The sequence below is a fragment of the Sceloporus occidentalis genome, unplaced genomic scaffold, assembly GCF_023333645.1.
Source record: "Sceloporus occidentalis isolate IW3139 unplaced genomic scaffold, rSceOcc1.0.p SCAF_21, whole genome shotgun sequence".
NCBI lineage: Eukaryota > Metazoa > Chordata > Lepidosauria > Squamata > Phrynosomatidae > Sceloporus > Sceloporus occidentalis.
Window position 1 is genome coordinate 9,777,664 of NW_028317001.1, and position 22,889 is coordinate 9,800,552.

Sequence of the window (22,889 nt, forward strand, 5' to 3'; positions counted from 1 at the left end):
TGCATGAAAACTGGAAGCTCAATGCCAGGCCCTGATGTATCGTATCTTTACTGCCACGTGTAAAAAGGGCAAGGAAAAACACCTGTTACAGGAGAAGAAAGCAAATAAAACCTGATCCTTTCTGGTCCAGGTTTAGGTCCTGGGCAAAAGAAGGGAAACCAGGATTTGACTTGGGAGTGAGCAAATGTTGTGTGGCCTGCCCTGCCTGCCCTGGGGCCTCCCTGGGGACCAAATCCATCACCCTTCTCTTCCCCCTCAGTCAGCATTCTCACAAAGGAACCAAATTTAGGGGTCTCCCATCGGCATCTCGAGGCACCCACCTTTCCTTTCCTTTCCTGCCAAGGAAACCCAGAAGGAGCCCTTCTTCATAAGCAGCCAACGACCAAAGCCACCAGCCTTCTAGAACCCTATTCAGGCCCCAAGCCAACCGCTAACAATGGTCCAAGTTCAGGGCTGCTTTAACTGTCTGGCTGAATGCTAGGGAATTCTGGGAACTGTAGTTTTGTGAGATATTTAGACTTCTCTGTCAGACAACTCAGATGCCATAATAAACTGAAATTCCCAGGATTCCCGAGTACTGAACTAGGGCAGATAAAGTGGTTTATTTCTGCAAATTGGATTATTTCTACAATGTGTTTTTGACCTCTGTTACTATTTGAGCATTCACAAGGCTCTGTGGGTTTGAAGGGAAGATTCATCATCATCATCATCATTTCTGCAGTGTTTTTGAACCAGATCTGAGAGAGCCCTGCAGCCTGGATCTGCCCAAATCCCAAATATTGCCCTGTCAGCAAAGCCTGGAGATATTAACCTTTATGGACCAGAATTCCTCAAAGGCTGACTTTCCCAATCTCTCCTGAGAGACCCTCCTGGACCTAGAGCAGCCTCAAAGAAAGGGGTCCCATTGAATGGGGGGCCCATGTCTTTCTGAGTCTGTGGGTCCAGAGGAAGAGGACTGTTTTCCAGGACCCTCTTCCTAACCTCACAAGGCAGCTCTTAGCATTTGCCCAAAACTTCTCTTGAACATGCAAAGATCAGGCAAGCAAGATCTGCTTTGCTGTTTGCAAAAAAAAGATGGAAAAACAATGGGCCCTTGGTATCCTTTGGGATTTGGTTTGGATAGCAAAATCCATGGGTGCTAAAGTCCCATTATATAATATGAGTGACCTTGGGTAAGTCACACTCTCTCAGCCTCAGAGGAAGACCAATGGCCAGCTGAAAGGCATACAACACACACACACACACACACACACACACCTACATGAAGGAAATGGAATCCTTTCTGGGCCATGAAACCCACTGCGGGGGAACCTTGGGCAGCAGACACTCTCTCAGTGGAAGACAAAGGGCAAAGTGGAACGCAAACCTGAAGGCAAGGAAACCCTGGGAATAGGGTCACTAGACACGAGTTCAAGGCACGCAGCACACCCCAAGCCCCCAAGGCACACTCTCTCAGCCTCAGATGATGGCAATGGTAAACACTCTTCAACAAAACCCACAAAGAGACTCCTGTGACAGTGTTGCCCTAGGATCCCCAGAAAGGAATTGAAGGCACACAATTCTACCCCCAAAGTCTGGGAGGAAAAGGTGGAGGAAAGCTTAGAAGAAGGGCTGGAGGCAGAGGAAGGCTTAGAGGAAGGGCTGGAGGCGGAGGAAGGCTTAGAGGAAGAGGAGGAGAAGAAGGAAGGCTTAGAGGGCCTGAGGAGGAGGAGAAGGAGGAGGAAGAGGAAGGGCTTACAGGAAGGTCCTGAGGAAGAGGAGGAGGAAGGCTTAGAGGAAGGACCTGAGGAGGAGGAGGAAGAGGAAGGGCTTATAGGAAGGGCCTGAGGAAGAGGAGGTCTTAGAAGAAGGACCTGAGGAGGAGGAGGAGGAGGAAGAGGAAGGGCTTACAGGAAGGGCCTGAGGAAGAGGAGGAGGAAGGCTTAGAAGAAGGACCTGAGGATGAGGAGGAAGAGGAAGGGCTTATAGGAAGGGCCTGAGGAAGAGGAGGTCTTAGAAGAAGGACCTGAGGAGGAGGAGGAGGAGGAAGAGGAAGGGCTTACAGGAAGGGCCTGAGGAAGAGGAGGAGGAAGAGAAGGAAGGCTTAGAAGAAGGACCTGAGGAGGAGGAGGAAGAGGAAGGGCTTACAGGAAGGGCCTGAGGAAGAGGAGGAGGAAGAGGAAGGCTTAGAAGAAGGACCTGAGGAGGAGGAGGAGGAGGAGGAGGAGGAAGGCTTAGAGGAAGATCCTAAGGAGGAGGAGGAGCAGAGAGACCTCTGGAGGATTCTGCAGAGGAAGAAGAAGGAGAAGAAGAAGGGGCTCCTGAGCATACGCAGAGGCCTCTGGGGGAGAAGCCACAGGGAGAAATCTCCTGGTTGTAACTTATTATTACTATTATTAGTAGTAGCATTAGTATTATTTTATTTATTTATAAAGACATGGAAAGACGTATTTATAAAGAGCATCTCAGTGAGTCTCTGTATTATAGGATCAGGAAAGATTTTAGGTGTTGTTAAGCTTTGGGAATCCTGTTTGGGGTCCCTTCTGACTTTGGGGCCCTTTCATCCTCCATTTTGGGTTCCCTGAAAGCCTCAAACTGTCAACTGCCAAGCGCTGAGGCAGAGGCTGCCATTTTGTGTTCTGGCAGCCATTTTGTGCTTCTTGTGACTGTGAGGAATAATGTTCCAGAACCTTCTCTGAGTCTCAGTTGAACAGAGGCTCCTCTTTCTCTCCTGAGGTTCCAGAGTCAGAAGGAAGCCAGGCTCCTTGGGCCAAAAGGAAGGAAGTGTGTCTTTTGTGTCTCTTTTCTGGGAGGGTTTTCTTATTTGAGAGCTCTGCTCCTTCTGGGGAACAAGGGTTTTAAAAGGGATCAGAAATGGGGAGGATAGTTTTAATACAAGCCTTATTCTTATTCTTCACAAACATTGGGCTTTGGCTTCTAAGAGGAGGCTAGTCCCCCAAAAAAGGCCAAAAGTGGCTCCTTTGGGAATTTTAAAGTCTCCCCAGTTTTCTTATTAATAGATTTTCAGGCAAGAAGGAAGGAGACAGACCAGAATAACTCATATTACCAAGAATGAAACAAACAAACATACAAACAAACAAGAACAACAAAAATAAGGATTAGACAGAAAAGCAAACTGCTTTTATTTAAAAAAAGCAAAACCATTTTTAACAGGATAAAAGTACGAATTGGGTTCTTCTATCCTTTATAACCGACTGAGGCTGTATCTGAACTGCAGAAATAATCCGGTTGGAAACCACTTTTTTTCTTTTGTAATTTATTTATAAATAATCCTTTACAAACAAAAATGAAAAAAAACATACCAAGACATTTGGATAACAAATACAGCTACAACAACAAAAAGGTAGAAATACCTATAACATACACATACAACATGCAATAAATAACATCCTGATATACAAAACAGTCAGAAATGTACTATTAAGTTACCTCCAAGTTAAGCTAAGATGACCTTTTTATTTAATTTACTTAAATTCCTACAAGGTATCAATACGTCTTAAACCTCTAATGTTCAAGTAGACTTTCCATATGATATCTGGGATCGTAAATTAATAATTAGTATTACAAAATAAATCAAAGCATGACCAGTCCTCTTTAGTTTTCTCAACTGGTTTATCCCTCATGATTGCAGTTAAAATGTCCAATCCCTTTGCTTCTCTTAGTTTAATTATCCACTCCTCTATTTTAGGAATTTGGATGTTTTTCCAATACTGTGACTGACCATCTACAAAATTAGTCTGGGAAATCTTTTAGCTACTTCCTTTTTAAGTTTACATGTCAGATTGAGCAAAAAGGTCAAAGGGTTTAAAGGTATTTCTTCCTGTAAATGCCATCAAAGAAAATGCCATCAAAGAAAACCATTATCCTGAAACATGGAAACAAGCTAATATAACTTTGCTGTTAAAAGAAGATAGAGATGCAACTGAGGTAAAGAGCTTTAGGCTAATTTCCTTATTAAATGTGGATTATACATTATTTCCTATGACTTTGGCCCATAGACTCAAAAAAGTTCTTAAACACTGGATTCATAAGGACAAGTCAGTGATAACATTCAAAACATCTGAAATATAATTGAATATTTTCAAAGGCACAACGAAAAAACACTTATCTTTTTAGAAAAGGCCTTCAATAACCTAGGATGGGATATGTTATTTGTGACACTTTAAAAATGGAAATAGGAGCTTCTTATTATAGATGGATAAAGGCAATGTATAAAGATCAAAGAGCCAAACTAACTGTTAGCTATAAAAAACAGAGGAATTTAAGATTTCTAAAGGTACAAGGCAAGCTTTCCCACTATCACCCCTTTTGTTCATTCTGATCCTTGAAGCACTGAATAATAGGATAAGATTAGAAAATAAGATCAATGGAACAAAAATAAATAAAACTGAGTTTAAAATGAGAGTCTTCTCAGATGACATTTGTATTCCCTGGAGAACCCAGAAAAGAGCACAAGGCAATTGATGGATGTAATAGTGGAATTGGAATATGTTTCAGGACTAAAAGTAAACAGAGACAAAACAACATTCATAACAAAAAATATGGGGAAAAGGAAGAACAAATGCAGGAAGAAATTAGTGGATTTAAAGTGGGAAAGAAAGTTAAATATCTAGGAATAAATTTAACACATAAAAACTCAGATCCATTTCAGAATAACTATGAGACACATGGAAGGAAATCAGAAAAGACCTAGAAAAATGGGGGAAATTACACTTATCGCTATTAGGAAAAATGTCACTGATCCAAATGAGTTTACTTCTTGAAATGCTGTTTCTGTTCCAAGCGATACCCATCATCCAGAATGAAAACCCATTGAATCAATGGCAAAAGGAAATCTCAAAATTTATTTGGAATTAAAAATAGAGCCAGGATAAAGACGAAAATACTTTGTGATGACAAAAGTAGAGGAGGGCTGGGTTTAGCAAACTTAAAACTTTATTATGCTGCTTGTTGTTTAGTTTGGATTAGAGAATGGGTTTTGTTAGAGAATGAACAATTGTTATGTCTGGAGGGTGAACATTTAAGATTTGGGTGGCATGGATACCTAATTTACGGTAAAGAGAAAGTTCATAAAGAAAGCACAAATCATTTCGTAAGAAAAGCTCTATTGAAGATCTGGGGAAAAACAAGTGTAGAATATGTCCAAAAATACCTTTATGGTTTTTGCCGCATGAGGCTCTTTTCAGGAGGAAAGGCATCCAGAAAACTAACTGGTTAAGATACAAGGATGTCCTGAAAGAATCGCAAGGAAAACTAGAGATCAAAACACAAGAAGAACCTAAAGAATCTGGCTTAGATTGTCACTGGTATCTTTATCGTCAAATGAGGGAGAGGTTTAAAATAGATGTGAAATCAGAAGGAATACAAAATGAAACATGGGAATTGTGGAAGCCATGCTCCATGGTCATTCCATGCCTGATGAGAGTGTTGGGTGCAAGGCATTGGAGAAGCATCCAGCTGTGTTTCTCTAGCCAGAAGCCAAAGGAAGGCATTCTCCTCTGAGGGCCACTGGGGAGGTCAGGAGGTTTCAGCAGATGATGCGCTCATTTCACATCTAGCTACAGGGACATAGCCAGGGTCCTCTCCAATTCCCCATCCCCTGACCCCCCTCCACTCTCACAAGGCATGGAGTGTCAGGACCATGGTGAACAGGTCTGAGGAAATGACATGCATGTGGCCACTAGGTGGAGCTGTTGTGGAAGTCATTGACAGCTCTAGTGGCAGTTAGATGTGTCAGCATTTAAACAGTGCGCCATTGGAAGGTTGATGCAACTGTCAACTGTCATTCTCAACTGTCACTGAGGAAGAGTCAGACAGTGTGTGCCTCAGAGTGGGTTGTTACTGGTGTGGATGGTGGAGGGTGTCGATGTATATAGTGTTGTACACAGTGGAACTTCTTATAGGAATAAAAGCCTCATCTGAGAGAAGATTACATTGAGAAAGCGACAGGTGTTTCTTCAGCTCACAAGCTACTGACTACAGTCAAGGTCGAGAATCTGGTGCCATACGTTAACGTGTTGCCTCACATGCTGCGCAACATAGCAACGTCAAAAGCGTTTTAACATGGAGTATCTCTTGTGTACGGCAGCTGCAGTGAATCTATGCTAGGTCCATGGGGCTTTATTTGGTGCAGAGAGAGGAAGGGCATACCCATCTCTGCATTGGCCCAAAGGAGGCATATGTCACCTGCGTATCTCACTAGCAGCATGCTGTTCTCTGTGTCTTTGAGTGATATAGGGCTTCTTGACAAACGAAGCCTAACCCTAGTCTCTTTTCTCAGGAACTTCATCTCAGCCTCCTTCTACACAGCTTTGTGAAATATTTTGCTGGAAGAGACCCAAGTGCAGGGCCACCAGGAACCCCTTTCCCACCTAATGGCCAACACAGAGGCCAAGCAGAGGGAGTTGGGCTCCAAGAGAAAGAGGCTGTCCAAGTACAACTCTTTGGTGAGTTGACATCCTGACTATTAGTTTCCTTTGTGTCACTGCTGGGGCAGCTCATGAAAACAAGTGGAGAACATATTGTCCCAGTTTGGCAGAGAAAGTCCTGGTAAATCCTCTGTCACCCCACTTTTTCAGAGGCTTTCAAAAATGTCCAGGTTTCTCTCTCCTCCCACTTTCCCCCTTCTCCACAGCTCTCTTGTGTTGCTGCAAAATGACTTCCAAGGAGTTTGCACCCCATCAACCCAAAAGGGGGGATAGGAGAGGAGATAGGTTGCCAGGGTCTTCCCTTGCCAGGAGGCTGTGGCAAAAGCAAACTGCTGTGCCCTTCATAGCTTGTGTGATCTTCCTCATAAACAACTTTGGCCATCCTCACCACCTTCTGGTGTTGCTTGTCCACATGTGCCTTGCTTTTACTGTCTGTGAAATGTTGGGGATATGGGAGACCATCTCTGAATCTAAACTGAGGGTGGGCCCAGTGGACCTCAAGTCCAGCATCCTCCCCAGAACAGGTTTTTAAAAATGACATTTGCCTCCAAAATTTGGCAAGAAATGGCTAAATGCACCATAATACTTTTGTGGCTAAACATACTATATGTGTTGGGATAGTTAGTATCCTAATCCATCATCAATATCCCAGCCATGGCCTAAATTATATTTTTTATTATATTTTATATTATATTTAAAAGATTCAAGACAAACTGGATCTCAAAGGCAGTAGCTTTTTTGTATACGTCTCATATGATGGGCACAATGGGACAAAGTCTTTAATGAACATCTGTTGAGGAAACCTTTAATTAATAATTGGCTAACTGTGAAAAAATGTTTTACATTGGACTTCCACTTTGGGTTTCCCCACAAGAGGCTTTTTAGGCCAATGGGGAAAGAATCAGAAATGGATAAGGTATAGAGACATATGAACTCATGATAATGAAGGAAATGTTATATTAAGATTAAAGGAAGAAATCATGACTAAAATAGGCCATATGAATTGGTTGAATTATATTCAACTTAAAGAAAGAATCATAGAATCGTAGAATTGGAAGAGACCACAAGGGTCATCAAGTCCAACCCCTGCCATGCAGGAATTCACAATCAAAGCATGCCCAACAGTATGCAAAGGAATCTTGTAGCACCTTGAAACCAACTAAAAGCAAGAGATTGGCAACATGAACCTTCATGGCCTTGTGCCCAATTCATCATGCGCATGATAGACCTTGTCACAATAGGTCTACCAAGCCAGATTTACAAAGGATGAGAGTTTATTTGGTTTTGAGAAAGAATATAATGAATATTAATGAAAGCAGTTGAAAAAATATATTATGTAAAATATATAACATCTTACTGAAGAGATCCCTTGAAGAAGTGGAAATTAAAGATTCGATGATAAAATGGGCATTTGGGATACAATTTAGACTTGGAAAAATGGGGGAAAGCTAGATTAAAAACAAAAAAAATTACTGTAGCACAAAAAATAAAAGAAAATTATTTTAAAGTTGTAAATAGAAAGTATCAAACACCATTCTCACTAGAAAAAATTATAAAGTAAAGGATAACCGGTGTTGGAGATGCCAAAAAGAAATAGGTACATATTTGCATATGTGGTGGCAATGCGCAAATATAAAGTCTTTTGGGTCAAGATTCGTTTGGAAATAAAGTTAATATTAAAAATAGATTTTGAGTTTAGACCAGAAATATATCTGTTAAACAAGACTTCATTACTAGACCCAGAAGAAGAAAGGAAATATTGGGAAATATTATTATACTTAATATCGGCTGCCAGAAGGATAATAGCAAAGAACTGGAAATTACCTATAATAACCCCACAAATAGAGACTTGGCAAAACGAAATCCGGGAATTGAAAGATCTAGACAGATTAACAGCATTAATAAACAAGAAGGATATGGTTAAATGGGGAAAGGATTGGGAAGCTGTAAGACTTTATTTAGCGGCTGCTCAGTAAGGAGAGGTACAAGAAACAAAACCTTTCTATTCATACCTAGAGATAGGGGAATAAGATGTTGTATTAAAAGATAAAATTATACAGTTTCTTGTGGAGAGTTATCAGGAATAAGCCTAACAGATTAATAGCTTGTTGATATATGTTTTTATTTATCTTGTTGTAAACATGCAAGCTTTGTAAAAAAAAAAAAAGATGTATTACCACAATAAAAAAAAGGGGGGAAAGGCAGTAGCTTTTTTCTTGCTAACAGAATTTAAAGTTTATTTCCTGGACTGAATTCTGAGGTGGTGAAATAATATTTGGATACACCATGTGCTTTCTTCCCCTTTTGCTTAGTCACTCTCTGGATGAGGGCTATTTTCTATTTCAGGTGACCTTTGCAGATGTGGCGGTATATTTCTCCGAGGATGAATGGAATCTGTTGACAAAGAAACAGAAACTTTTGTACAATTCTGTAATGATGGACAATTATGAGAATGTGGCTTCTGTAGGTAAGGAACCTGAATCAATTGCTCTTTCTATAAAGACTGAGGGCCCTTTCATACTCTATTATCATGTCGCTATGGTTCCACTAGAATTGTAGAATCATAGAGTTGGAATAGACTACAAGGGCCATCCAGTTCAACCCCCTTCTGCCATGCAGGAATACACATTCAAATCACCCCCAAGAAATGGCCATCCAGCCTCTCTTTAAAGACCTCCACCAAACTCTAAGGGAGTATATTCCACTGTCAAAGAGCTCTTACTGTCACAAAGTTCCTCCTAATGTTTAGGTGGAACCTCTTTCCCTGTGGCTTGCATCCATTGTGGTGTCTCCTTTTTTCTGTAGCAGCAGAAAGCAAGCCTTGCGCAAAATGACACCCTTTCAAATATTTAAACATGGATATCATATCCACTCTTTATCTTCTTTTCTCCAGGCTAAACATAACCAGCTCTCTAAGCTGCTCCTCATAGAGCTTGATGGCTTCCATACCCTTCACCACTTTGGTTGCCCTCCTTTGGACATGCTCCAATTTGTCAACATCCTTTTTGAATTGTGGGGCCCAGAACTGGACACAGGATTATTCCAAGGGAGGCCTGACCAAAGCAGAATAGATTGGCACTATTACTTCCCTTGATCTAGAAACTATTCTTGTATTGATGTAGCCTAGAATCACATTGGCCTTTTTAGCTGCCGCATCACACTGTTGGGCCATGTTCAACTTGTGGTCTACTAGGAGTCCTAGATCCCTTTCAAGCCTAGTTTAATTGTGATAGCAACATCCTGTAGAATATTTGAATCTGTACTTCAGTGAGGCACTATTGCTCTCTAGTGTCTAAGGATCCTAAACTGCCAATTCTAGGATTTTGTGGAAAGAAGCCATGGAGATTAATGCTTTTCACACCCAAATGGTACTCAGCACATCCCTGAGCAAGTTTCCTACCATTTTTGGCCCTTCTTCTATCCTTTTAAGGCTCTGGAGAGTCTTTGTGGGGGAAAGCCCTCCTTTGGGCCTGCAATGGCTCAGAGAGGGCCCAACAGTGGCAAAATGGCCTCCTCTTCCCCAAACAGATGCTGTTGGATGTTGGGGGCAAAACATTATTTCAACCCCCCCCCCCGGCAATACAATGTGCGGTTGCCCCTGAGATCTCCTCCAAACCTCATCAGTAGTCCATGCCTGTCTTATAATGTTTTAATGCTGTTTTAAGGCTGCTCCCTGGCACTTGACCCTCAACAAAATTGGAGTCCAGGTCCCAGCCCCCTTACTCTGCCTTTGCAAATGAGTTATTGGAATCTGACTCCAACTTAATTTAATATCAAATAGGAAGGAGTAAACACAGGGCTAAATCTTGGGCTAACACTTTCCTCCCTTACCTCTGATATTCAGTATTATCTGTCATTATCCTTCTTTACAGAAGAATTTGTCAATCATGGGAGAGTCCACACATCAGAGAAGCCATACAAATGCCAGCATTGTGGGAAATGTTTTTCTCAGCACTCAAAACTACTGACACACCAGAGAGTCCACACAGGGGAAAAGCCATACAAATGCCAGCATTGTGGGAAAGGTTTTTCTCAGAAGTCAAACCTAGTGACACACCAGAGAGTCCACACAGGAGAGAAGCCATACAAATGCCAGCATTGTGGGAAATGTTTTTCTGACAAGTCAGCCCAAGTGAGACATCAGAGAGTCCACGCAGGAGAGAAGCCATACAAATGCCAGCATTGTGGGAAATGTTTTTCTCGGCAGTCAATCCTAATGGCACACCAGAGAGCCCACACAGGAGAGAAGCCATACAAATGCCAGCATTGTGGGAAATGTTTTTCTCGGCAGTCAATCCTAATGGCACACCAGAGAATCCACACAGGAGAGAAGCCATACAAATGCCAGCATTGTGGGAAAGGTTTTTCTCAGAAGTCAATCCTAATGGCACACCAGAGAGCCCACACAGGAGAGAAGCCATACAAATGCCAGCATTGTGGGAACTGTTTTTCTTTGAAGTCATACCTAGTGACACACCAGAGAATCCACACTGGAGAGAAGCCATACAAATGCCAGCATTGTGGGAACTGTTTTTCTCGGCAGTCAACCCTACTGACACACCAGAGAGTCCGCATAGGAGAGAAGCCATACAAATGCCAGCAGTGTGGAAAATGCTTTTCTTGGAGGTCAGGCCTATTCAATCACCAGAGAGGCCACACAGGAGAGAAGCCACACACATCCAAGCAGTGAACGAACATTATTTTTGTAAAGAAGGAATACAAAAATACTGTTTCAATCCGGCAGTGATAAGAAAAGGCCCTCATGATTTTATTTGTACATTTTTTTCTGTCTATATGTCTGTTTATGTTTTAAAGTTATGTTTTGTTAAGTTTAGGCTTTAATTGCTACTAGTATAGATAATTGTTTTGGGTTATAAATTTGGCTGGGGATTATGGGTCATGGTTTATGTTAGTTAGATGGGGGACTGGGATTTGTTGCAGCTAGCTAGAATAGCAATGATAGCATTCAGAATTTGTGGGATGTTGGCTGAAGAAAGTTGGGGACCGGTACTAACAGAAAGGGATCTAGTTTCTTCAAATGTCTGGGGCAGGGAGAGATTGTGCGTGTGAGAAGTGCAAAGTGCAAAGTGGGGCTGGTTAATAATGGGGGATTGATGGTGGGAATTGTAGGTGGGGGCTAGGTTTGGTAGAAGGTGGAGTTTTAGGTTTTGGGGTTTCAATATATTCTGGGCAGTTCTGGCTTATACATATTTCTGATATGCATTTTCAATAAAGGTCTTTGCTATTTCAACACACTGGATTCTTTGATGCACAGAATTTGTGAATATGCACAAAACTGACACTTTCTTCTCTCCTCAATCCTCAGCTCCATTGCCAGCTGTAAGAACAGCAGAGACAAACACACATCTGTCTGTCTATCTATCTATCATCTATCTATCTATCTATCTATCTATCTATCTATCTATCTATCTATGTGTGTCTATACAGTATACACAGAGAGACTATTTCCAAAGCAGAGCCTTCCTTTCCTGCCTTTCCTGGGCTCCATTGCGGCCTCTTCAAAATCTCCTCAAAAGACGGAAGGAAGGAAAGAAGGGAGGAAGGAAGGGAGGGAGGAAGGAAGGAAGAGGAGGCTGCTGAACCCTGGTACACTCCTTCCCTTCCCTCAAAGGCCGCCAGTGGAATAAACAGCAGCAACAGTAAGGCCCTGGTGATCCCTGCACATGATCAGAAGGGGCCTTTGGATGTATGTGCACATGTGCAGTCTCAGACCAATGTCTGTTCTGAGGGATGGAAATGGGGGACAACCTCATTCGCTTAGAGGAATGGTTTGAGGATTTTCTGGGGGGGGGGGGGGGCTTGGGGGTTATAAGAAGAAAGGAAGCCCCTCTTTCCTCAAAGAAAGGCATGGGGCTGCCAGGCCTCCTCTCCCTCTTTCCTTCCTTGCCTCCTCCTTGGAGGATTCCTTGGGGCCCAGGTACTTGGGGGTTATTATGAGAAAAGAGGGCGGGGGGGGGTCCCTTAGAGAGAGGCATGGCCATGGAGGGGATCATGATCCAAATATAAAAAGGTCTTTGAGGAGCACCCTCCCCCCTGGAAATTGGACCAGAGGAAAGACCCTGGAATAATGTGTTCAGTTCTGGGCACCATAATTTAAAAAGGATGTGAAGAAAGTGGAGCATGTCCAAAGGAGTGTGACTAAAATGGAGAAGGGTCTGGAAACCATACCCTATGAAGAACACATTAGTGAACTGGGGGTGTTCAGCCTGGAGAAGAGACGGTTAAGAGATGATATGACAGCCCTGTTTAAATAGTTGAAGGGATGTAATGTTGAGGAGGGAGGAAGCTTGTTTTCTAATGCTCCAGAGACTTGGACCCGGAACAATGGATGCAAGCTCCAGGAAAAAGAGATTTCACCTCAACATTAGGAAAAAGGAACTGACAGTAAGAGCGGTTCAACACTGGAACACACTCCTTCCTCAGAGCGCAGTCGAGTCTCCTTCCTCGGAGGTCTTTAAACAGACGCTTGATGGCCATCTGTCAGGGATGCTTTGATTGAGATTTCCTGCATGGCATAATAGGGTTGGACTGGATGGCCGTTGTGGTCTCTTCCAACTCTACGATTCTATGATTCTATGAGTATATACAGTATAGCCCCCAGAATTCCAAAGCATGGAGCCATCAATCTGCATTAATCCTACAGTGTAGGTGCAGCTTTATTATCTGTCTTTTATTGCCCTTTGTCCATATGAGCAAGAAGGGGAATGGCCTCTGCCTGCATTGAGATCCTTCACTATCATCTTAACTGAGAAGCTCTACAGACCATCCCTAAGGGATGGCCTGCAGTCGCCCCTTTTTGCGATGGATCAGGGCTGCGGCAAGCTCACCCCGTGCCCCTGATCTGCAAAAAGGATCTCCTTTTTGCACCCTTGAAAGGGCACCATAGCTGCATTGCCACAGTTATTCAGCACTTGTTTGGGGCTGTGTCATGTGGAGCAGCACATGGCATCAGGGCGTCCTGAGAGACAGAGTTGGGCATGCAACTTAAGAACACTATGCCCTGACACCGCCCCTATGCCGGTCTTAATGGCCGGTGTGTACAGGGCCTGAGTAACATCAGAGGCAGCATGTAGGCCTGTGGCTCCATCACAAAGTGTTTTGAGCACTGGTTTATGACTCTGGAGACCAGGGTTCGAATCCTAGCCCAACCATGAAAGCCACTGAGTGACCGTAGTCAGGCTACACATTCCCAGCCTCAGAGGATGATCAAGGCAAAGCCCCTCTGAAGAAGTGTGACAAGAAACCTCCTGATAGGGTCTCCATAAGTCAGAAATGACTTGAAGGCACACAACAACAGTTATTTATTCGTTTATTGTAACCTAAAACATAACATAAACTAATGACATGACATACAAAATGACATAAAATATATAATAAGAATTCCTTTCATTCTTTCTCTCCTTCCTAAGATATCTATGCTTGGTGTTTATACATATTTTTGGTAATGTTCCTTTCTTATATACACATGATAATAGATAATAATAAAGGCTGCACCTACAATGTAGAATCAATGCTGTTACTTACATACAAATGATTTTTGGATCTATCTTAAATATATGGATCATGCCAAATTCTGAATAACTATACAACAGCTTCTCTTACTTAAACCTGAAAACCAACAGTTGACATTTCTCCCAACATGTTACTTAAATATTTCATTACCAGTTCCCAAATACTGACAAGTTTCCCTAGGCTTTCGGGTTTCATGGCTTTTATATGGGGTAAATGTATTAGATAATGCGTTTTCACTTTTGTATGTTTTTAACCTTAATTTTATACTGTTTTAATGGTCTTATTTTAAATTGGTTTTTTTATTGTTTTAAAGGCGTTTTATATTGCGAAGCCACATTGGGAGAAAGGCAGAGCATAAATAAATAAAACAATTCATGAGACATATCTATTTGTCTAGTTCAGCCATTTCTAATAGTTTTAATGACCAGTCTTGCATCAAAGGGGTTGAACTCTTTCCATTTATGTACTATTAAGATTCTGGCTACCAATGTCATATAATTCAATATCCTAGAGTTTCTGCCGGACGAAGAAGCCAGTGAAGCTTTGAAAGTTTGCACGATGCAACTTTTTGCCCATTTTGGGAGGCCACTAAAGTTATATTTTGTATTGTGGACAAGCCATGGTTTCCAAATCTTTGATCATCTTCACTCATCCTTTTCTGGAGACATTATTCCAGCTTGTCCACATCCTCTTGAATCGTGGTGTCCAGAACTGGACACAGGATTCCAGCGGAGGCTTGACCAGAGCAGAATACAGTGGCACTATTACTTCCTATGATCTAGAGTCCTGATGATTCAGCCTGGAATCATACTAGCTTTTCTGGCTGCTTCTCCACACTGTTGACACGTTTAGCCTGGTGTCTACTAAGACCCCAAGATCCGTTTCACAAGTGCTCCTTTCAAGCAAGGTGTCACCCATCCTAAGCTGAGCCTGTCATACTTTGGACATGCCACGAGAAGACCTGAATCACTAGAAAAAGACAATAAAGCTTGGCAAGGTAGACCACAGGAGCCAGGGTGGAGTAATGGACTCCTCCTGCCCTTCCCCTGGCCTCCAGTTGTGGACGATGGATCTGGAGACCAGGTTTCAAATCCCCGCTCGGCCATGTAAACCCACTGGGTGATCCTGGGCAAGTCATATGTTCTCAGCCTCAGAGGAAGGCCATGGCAAACCTCCTCTGAACAAATCTTACAAGAAAAGCCCATGATAGGTTCACCTTGGGGTCACCATAACATCCGGCATTTTGCATTGCCTTGGCCTCCTTTGCGGTGATGGCGAACATTTCTAGGTCCACGTGGTGGAGGCGGGGCTTCTGCCCTTTGTGGGTGGGATTTCTGCCATCCATGGGCGGGGCTTCCACCATCGGAGGCGGGGCTTCCAGGGCAGGAAGAGACAGCTAGAAGCCGGGGGAAATTAGGGGGGGTGACGGACACATGCTGTTGCTCCTGCTCCTCCTGCCCTTCCCCTGCCTCCATCTGTCTCTCAGCTGGGGGAGAGTAGGGGCCCGTGGTGGGGAGGAGCAATGGGCCCACGCCTCTGATGCCCTCCACGAAGCTTTGCCAGTCCTGAGCTGTACTTCCAGGGACCATTGGATTTGATTCAAATTTCTGCATGTCTTTCGCTTCAAATTGTTTTAAAAGGCTGTTGGCTCTTCTCTTTTAATTTGCCATATTTTAAAATACAGATTAAGCCCACTTAAATCACTCTTGTCTTAAATTGCATTGCCATCTTGTGGCACCTGTGAGACTACCTGAGCAAAAGAAGCTGAAGCATAAACTTTTGTAGACTTGGTCTCCGTCCTCAGATCCATGGAGTCAACAGGTGCCCAGGAAAGACCTTAGATCCTTCCGGAGCACCCTCTCACTCCTTGCATCTGCCGAAGGAGATCAAGTCTACAAAAGCAGATGCTAAAACTTCTTTCCAAGGCAAAAGACCTGGTCCAGCTCCTCTTGGCTTCTCCACTGGGTTTTTGGCACAACTGGCCTCACTTTTCTCTTTCACACAGTCCTTTCTCTTCTCCATTTCTGGACTAAATTCAGCAGGTAGTGAACTCGGGCTTGGAGCTGCTTCTCCTGTGGCCTTTTGTATCTCTCAACTAACATGACCTTTGGATGGGAAAATAAAGAACAAAAAGAAAAGAAAATCTCACATAGTTTTTAATTAAAATTCCCTGCCAGAGCAGGAGAAACAAGAGTCGGAAGGTGAGAGTCTGAACCTGATGTGAACATTGTTTTCCTGGGGGCAGGTTGTAAGTGGCACATCTGGTTCACATGGTCATCATGGTATTACTGGTTGTTCTTTTGTAATTGGAAAACAACAATATATGCTCTTTGATTGCAGTTTTTCTCCTTCTCATTCTGTATTAATAAACGTAACACTGAGAAATAACAGACACGTAAAGGTAATGATGCAATAAACAAACAAATGAGTTTTGACAACGATTTCCAAATCATGTCAGATAGGAAAACCCAGCAAGACAAATCATTTGGACCTGTGTACCTTTCTACAAACAGATGCAGGAGGTTTAAAGGGAGATGTGTCTATTTTTGTTTACATATGCAATAAAGATATCCCAAATCTCCAACAAAAATGTTGTATAGTGAAATATTCTCTTGTATCTGGGAAATGTCTAATTAACAATTTGTAAGCCACTCTGATAGCCTTGGTTGAAGAGCAGGGTATAAGTAAATTATTATTATTATTATTATTATTATTAGTTGTGTGTTTATTTTGGTAAGGAATTCACTTTATATACTTTCCCCCCCAGTAGCGATAGGCATTGATCTACACCTTTTAATATATCTAAATGATAGGCTCTGACCTGCACCTTGATATCAAAAGTGCATCTTGACCTGAGTAGCTGTATGGCTCTAGCATGGGATCCAAATAACAGGTTCCCACTGAAACAAGGGGAAGCCATGGGTTTTGATATGTAAACAAATTTCCTTTCCCAGCTCTGAAGAGGAGCTGCTTAGCTGCTATCAGGCAGATGTCTTAAGGCAGTGTTTCTCTCTTGTGATTGAGGGGGAGCCATTTGAATCAAAGGAATGGCATTTGCATAGCCATTTGGGTCCCTACTCTAGCAGAAACATTTGGTGAGATCAAAACATGGACCTAAGATGTGAAATACACTTCAAACAGTTTCAGACTGATTGCCCTTTGTCTAGAGACCCTGTTAAACCCTTAAAAGGGCTGCTAAATTTAGGGATGTGCTGCTGCCATCCACTCTCAGCTGCCTCCCTCACCCACGTCTCTGGTCATTTTGCAGCCAACATCTATGTCAGTTTGAAGTCAGAGTCGCTCTGACCTGGTCTGCTAAGCCTTAAATATTAAGCAGACTTACAAACCCTCACACAAATTGGACTTCCCAAGAGAGAACCTCTACATCAGGTGAGTATTACCATAAGAAAAGCCTATTATCTATCCCACATCTACCTGAGCCTTCTATGAATGCATGTGCGTATGTGTCTCTGTGTGTTTGAACCCGTTTCCAATAAAAGAGTCATTGATTGTACTTAGAGCCTCTGCCTCGTTTCTGGATTTCTAGTTCCTGGTATCCAGATTGAAGGGGCGATCCCTGAGGTGTAGCAACAGGCCTCCTCTTGTGACCTTGTGCTAATTAAATTCCCCATTGATAATTTGGTCACTGTTCACTGTTACATTAGAAAGGTGGTATGTAAATAAACCTGACTTGCCTCATAAAATTCACTGAACGGCTCTCACTAAAGACAACGGTCTGTGTCCCATTATGTCTAAGCCCCTTAGTGGCTTCCATCTTAGTGGGACAGTGAATCCATGTTGGTTTTAATTTGACTGTCCAAGGCATTGACTTTATTGGGGGGAAGAGAGTTCAGTAAAAAGTTTGGGGTGGATTTAATGTTCCCCTGCCCTGACCTCCATTACTTTAAGGATAAATTCTCAGTGGGGAGGAATAACTAACTCTCTTTGCAAGATAAGGAGATGTGAACCCGCTGCCCAACTCTAAAACACCATGGAAAGTGCATAGGCTTCTTCTGTACCTTGTCAGTTAGTTCCAGGTCGTCTGATTCTATGAGATCCATGTTTCTGTAGCCATGCCAGTAAGATCCCAGCGGCAAATGTGAGTCATCCTCCAATCCGCATTCAACATCCAAATGGGCTGCTTTGACTCCGTAGGTCAGAGAAAACCTGTCCATTTGAACAAAGAGTAGAAAGATGAGCTGGTGCCCCTTTTCTATATTGCGTCTTTTCTCCTAAGGCCAAGAACCTATTGCATAAAAGTGTCCCAGACTCACTTGGATCCCTTCCTCTGGGTCAGAAAGAATTGTCTGGTTCAGGATCGCCGTCTCTTCTTCATTTCGCATGATGCCTTTATCATTCATCTTAAGGCCAGACAATTTTGTGGAGGGACCTTTCTTCTTTCCAAGTCCTTTGTCTGGAGAAGAATATTTTTAAAGTATAAGAACAGTCTTAACAAATAAATACAATTTAACCTCAGCAAATTAAGTGAAACTCAGAAGAAGCATCATAGGATCCATCAGGCAGAACTCTCTTCATCGTGTAAACCTTTAACAGGTTCGCTAGTGGTCAAGTTGAAGGCAGTTCTTCATTGGTCTGTGTTCAAAGGAGGTTTGTCATAGGCCACCTCCACCATAAAACTGTGGATGAAAAGCCCAACAGCCTCTATGCCTAGAAAAGAAATTGAGGGCACCTTCCTGGTAGGATTTTTCTTGGTCTGCCTCCCAAATAATATGTCTTCTGTGAAAGATTACAAGCCTTGTGTTTTTTAAGGAGCCAAACTGTCTCTAAGAATGGCCATGGAAGAGGTTCATACATTTCTGCACTTGGTTGAGAAAGTGGAAGGAGACACACTTCTCTCTTCTTGCTTGATCTTGGGGTCATTTAGTGGAGATGGGAAATTCAGGACAGACTTCAGCAAAACGAAAACCACATTTCACACAGTTCATGTAAACTTTGACAGACTGTGACTTCCATATTATTGGGGCATTGAATTTCAACAACAATTATGATAATTAGCTTCTTATTCCCCAAACCACAGAGTTTTCTGAAATCTGAAAGACTGTGTTTATCACACGGAGGTTTTTGCAGCTCTTTGCAGCTCAGATTTGAAGCCACTGCAGGTCAAACGATGCGAATCCACGCGAAAATGTGATTGTCATCACACAGGATTCCTTTCTATGGGGGCTCCTTCCATGGGCTTCCGCAGTGGTTCCAAAGTGACCCCTCATTTTGGTGAAATAGGTAACAAGCGAATGCTCAGAAATTGCTTCCAAGCTCACTCTGATTCCACTCCGAATTGGTCTCGTGTGGAATGCAGCTCTGCTTCTGCTCTGTTTCACCATTGCAAACCCCCCGGTTGCAAATTTCCCATGATGCAGTGCTGCAATTCCCCCCCATTTCCTTCCGGTGGTCCTTTCGCTTTCAGGGCAACCAAGGGGGGGGGGGGAATAGGCAACCAATGGGAACAGAGGAAGGTCCAGGTAAAGGGAAGGAGGCCACGCCCCCTCAGGAATGGGGAGCCAATGGGAAAATCACATTAGTCCCCATAGACTTCTGTTTTATCAATAAAGAACATTCCTAATACAACGCCGCCCTCTTGTGGATACTCAAGGCACTGCAGCCTCCCTGGGCTTCTCACCAACTTCTATCCTGGAGCGCCATCTGGTGGCCACTCTGGGCAATTCACTAATAGCAATTAACCAAATTAAACGGTACAGTATATAAAACAAAAACATGAAACAACCTAGAATAGGAAACTGTTACATGGAATTGTAATTGGTTGACCAGCCGAACCGAAAGGGTGCTCAACAATGACTCCTTTTCATCCTGGATAGAAGTGACCAGTGCTGTGTCCAGTGGGGTCCTTTCCTGGGCCCAGTGCTATTCAACATCTTTATCAATTATTTGGATGACAGAATTGGGGGCATACTTATCAAATTTGCAGATGAAACCAAATTAGGAGGAGTAGCTAATACCCCAAAGGACAGGATCAAAATTCAAAAGGACCTGAATAGACTAGAAAGCTGGGTCAAAGCTAACAAAATGAAAATTAACATGGAGAAATGTAAGGTACTGCATTAAGGGCAGAAAAATGAAATGCACAGATATAGGATTATGGGGGACACCTTGATGAATGAAACTATGTGTGAAAGGGATCTAGGAGTCCAAGTAGACCACAAGTTGAACATGAGTCAACAGTGCGATGTGGCAGCTAAGAAGGCCAATGCAATTTTAGGCTGCATCAATAGAAGTATAGAGCCTAGATCAAGGGAAGTAATAGTACTACTCTATTCTGCTCTGGTCAGGCGCCACATGGAATACTGTGTCCAGTTCTGGGCCCCACAATTCAAAAGGATGTTGAGAAACTGGAGGACACCCAAAGGAGGGCAGCTAAAATGGTGAAGGATTTGGAAATCACAATGGGACATCCTCAGTGCTTCAGGCAATGAGCATCAGCTGCCCTCGGTTCGCCTCTGACATCTTCCTCCTCCATATCTTTAATTTCGACACCATCCACTTCATAAGGTCCTTTAATTCCTTTATGTCTTCCTCCATTCAATAAACGTCTACCTGGGGTTCTTCTGTGCTGGGGCGGCTATCAAGCGACTCCCCCACTGCCAGGTCCCAGGCTGTCACTCTGCCCCCCGACGGCCTTCCTTTCCCCAGTCTGGGGTCGGAAACCCAAATCCTCCAGTGGTGGCCTGGATGCTGTGAGCTTCATAAGGTTTCCCAGTCTTGGGCTTGGCCCTAGTTCCTCTGAAGAAGGCACCTGCTCCTCCACCACCGGGATTTCCAGAACCACTGGGTTCCCCAAGAACTCTTCTTGTTCCTGGGTCTCCATTGGAGGTAAAACTGTGAGACTTTGCAAACAGTGAGATCTGGAGTCAGTACTGTGCTCAGAAAATAAAACTCATTTGAAACAAAAGAAGCGTTATTGATGAATCCAGGCAGAAACACCCATTAACACCTTTTTGCAAAGTCTGAAGTCCAAAGGTACTTGCTCAATCCCTCCCTAAGCCAGCCCCCAATTCCCAAGCTAAAGCAACACAAGCGGAGGGTGCATAGATACCAAGGTTGTGTATACTTCCCTTCCCTTCTCCCAGACAGCCTCCCCTTGAAGAGCGGTCTTCCCAAGCCAGCTTCACTCCTCCTTGATAACCATCTACAGCTACAACCCCAGCCCCTCTCCAAACGTCCTGCTTAATCTAAAAGCCACTCCATCTGCCCTTCTATCATTTTCCATTACGGGCTTTCTATAACCCATCACTCTACACTGCCTACTATGGACTGCAACTATAACTCCTACTTTAATAACCAAACCCTAATATTTTTACCCTTTATGACAGAACTCTGACACACAATGTCTCAATCCTTCAGGGACACACCACCAGTTTGAAGTGACAATTCTCCCATCTCAATCATTCAGGCAAGGAGCATCAGCCTGAGGTCGCAATGGGCCAGTCTCATTCAGGTAAGGAGCACCAGCCTGAAGTCACAATATGTCATTAATACCTTTATTTATGCATCTATTCATTTAGGGATTCATGTCATAAGGGTTATAGGTTTAGGTTTAGGTTAGAGTTAAGATAGATGGGATTTATGGTGGGTTAAAATAATATGTTTTAATATGTGCTTTAATAGAAGATACTAGAAAGAGGTAGGGAGATCATGGCTAAAGAATGTGCTTCTTTGCTAGGATTGGAATATGTGGGAATCATCCTTCTAACAGAGGCTTGAGTTTAAAAGACTGGTCTCTGGAAAAGGAGGGGAAACATAGAGAGTTATGGATATTTTTATATTATATTATGTTGCTATGGGTTTAGGCATATTATATTTTCATGTGGTATCATATTATGTGGAGATTGATAGGGTTTTATATTATAGATAGCTATATATATTGCTAAGCCATAATGTAAATTAAAACCGTTGTGTGGCTGAGTTCTGTGGTCCAAGGCCAGAGGTGCAGTGGTTGAGAAAAGGCACATGAGAGCTTCATTGCTTTTAGGAAAGCTGCCAGAATCCCGGATGGGAGGACACTGCACCTAAAAGGGCGGGAGAACGCTGTGCGGGAAAGGGCTACCCGATTAATTAGCTTCATTGGTAAATGGAGTGAGGTGGATGCATATGGTTATAAAAGGGATATGTTTATACCTTCTTTAATTCCTGACAAAAAAGTCACTTCCATTACTTCTTCTTCAATAAAAGCTATTCCTTTTTCAAAGTACTGCCTTTTGTGTTGCAAGATGGGCTGCAATTAGGACCCTGACAGATATCTCTCTCCCCTTCCATTCACCCTTCTATCCCAAAAGGGCTGGAGAGCATACCAAACCAACCATGTGTAATGCCAGGTCAGTCAAAAATACAACGCAGATAGTCTAGGATCTCCTACTGGACGAAGAGGCTGACCTGGCTTGTTTCATGGAGACCTGGCTGCGTGATGATAGCTCAGCCACCTGGGATCAGGCCTTACCAGCCGGGTTCTCCGTCAGTGAGCAGGTAAGGGGACATTGCTTTGGTCCATAAAGACAATCTTGCCTTGAGCAGGATATCTATCCATATGATCGACCACATCAAATGTATTTGCCTCAGCTTAAAGACTAGGCGAAGTCTAGGGATTCTGTTGGTTTAATGTCCACCCCGTTCCTTAACAGACTCCCTAGCGGAGCTGACACAACTGGTCTCTGAGATGCTGCTGGAGTCACCTAGGCTTTTGGTCCTGGGCGACCTCAACATCCCCCTCGAGGCCCCTCCTCAACATGCGCAGGATTTGCAAGGGCCTCTCTGCTGCTGCTGCTTATTCCACTGGTGGCCTTTGTGGGAAAGGAAGGTATGCGCTGGGGATTCAGCAGTCTCCCCTTTCTTCCCTTCTTTCTTCCTTTGAGGAGATTCCAGGCGAGCCCAAGGTGCAGAGCTGGACTCAGGAGGAAA

At 43.1% G+C, this 22,889-nt stretch overlaps 1 protein-coding gene and 1 long non-coding RNA gene across 2 annotated transcripts; both read left to right on the forward strand.

Annotated features, from left to right (window-relative positions):
- Positions 1 to 2,261: 2,261 nt before the first annotated feature.
- Positions 2,262 to 8,821, forward strand: LOC149301573 (uncharacterized). Its single transcript, XR_016272228.1, has 3 exons — positions 2,262 to 2,352; positions 6,281 to 6,446; positions 8,775 to 8,821. It is a non-coding gene; the product is annotated as an uncharacterized LOC149301573 (long non-coding RNA).
- Positions 8,822 to 8,823: 2 nt separating this feature from the next.
- On the forward strand, positions 8,824 to 17,267 carry LOC149301574 (uncharacterized). Its single transcript, XM_089484246.1, has 3 exons — positions 8,824 to 8,895; positions 10,301 to 10,780; positions 17,230 to 17,267. Exons 1-3 carry the CDS (start codon positions 8,862 to 8,864, stop codon positions 17,265 to 17,267), a joined length of 552 nt encoding a protein of 183 aa, XP_089340372.1. The 5' UTR covers positions 8,824 to 8,861.
- The last annotated feature ends 5,622 nt before the right edge of the window (positions 17,268 to 22,889 follow it).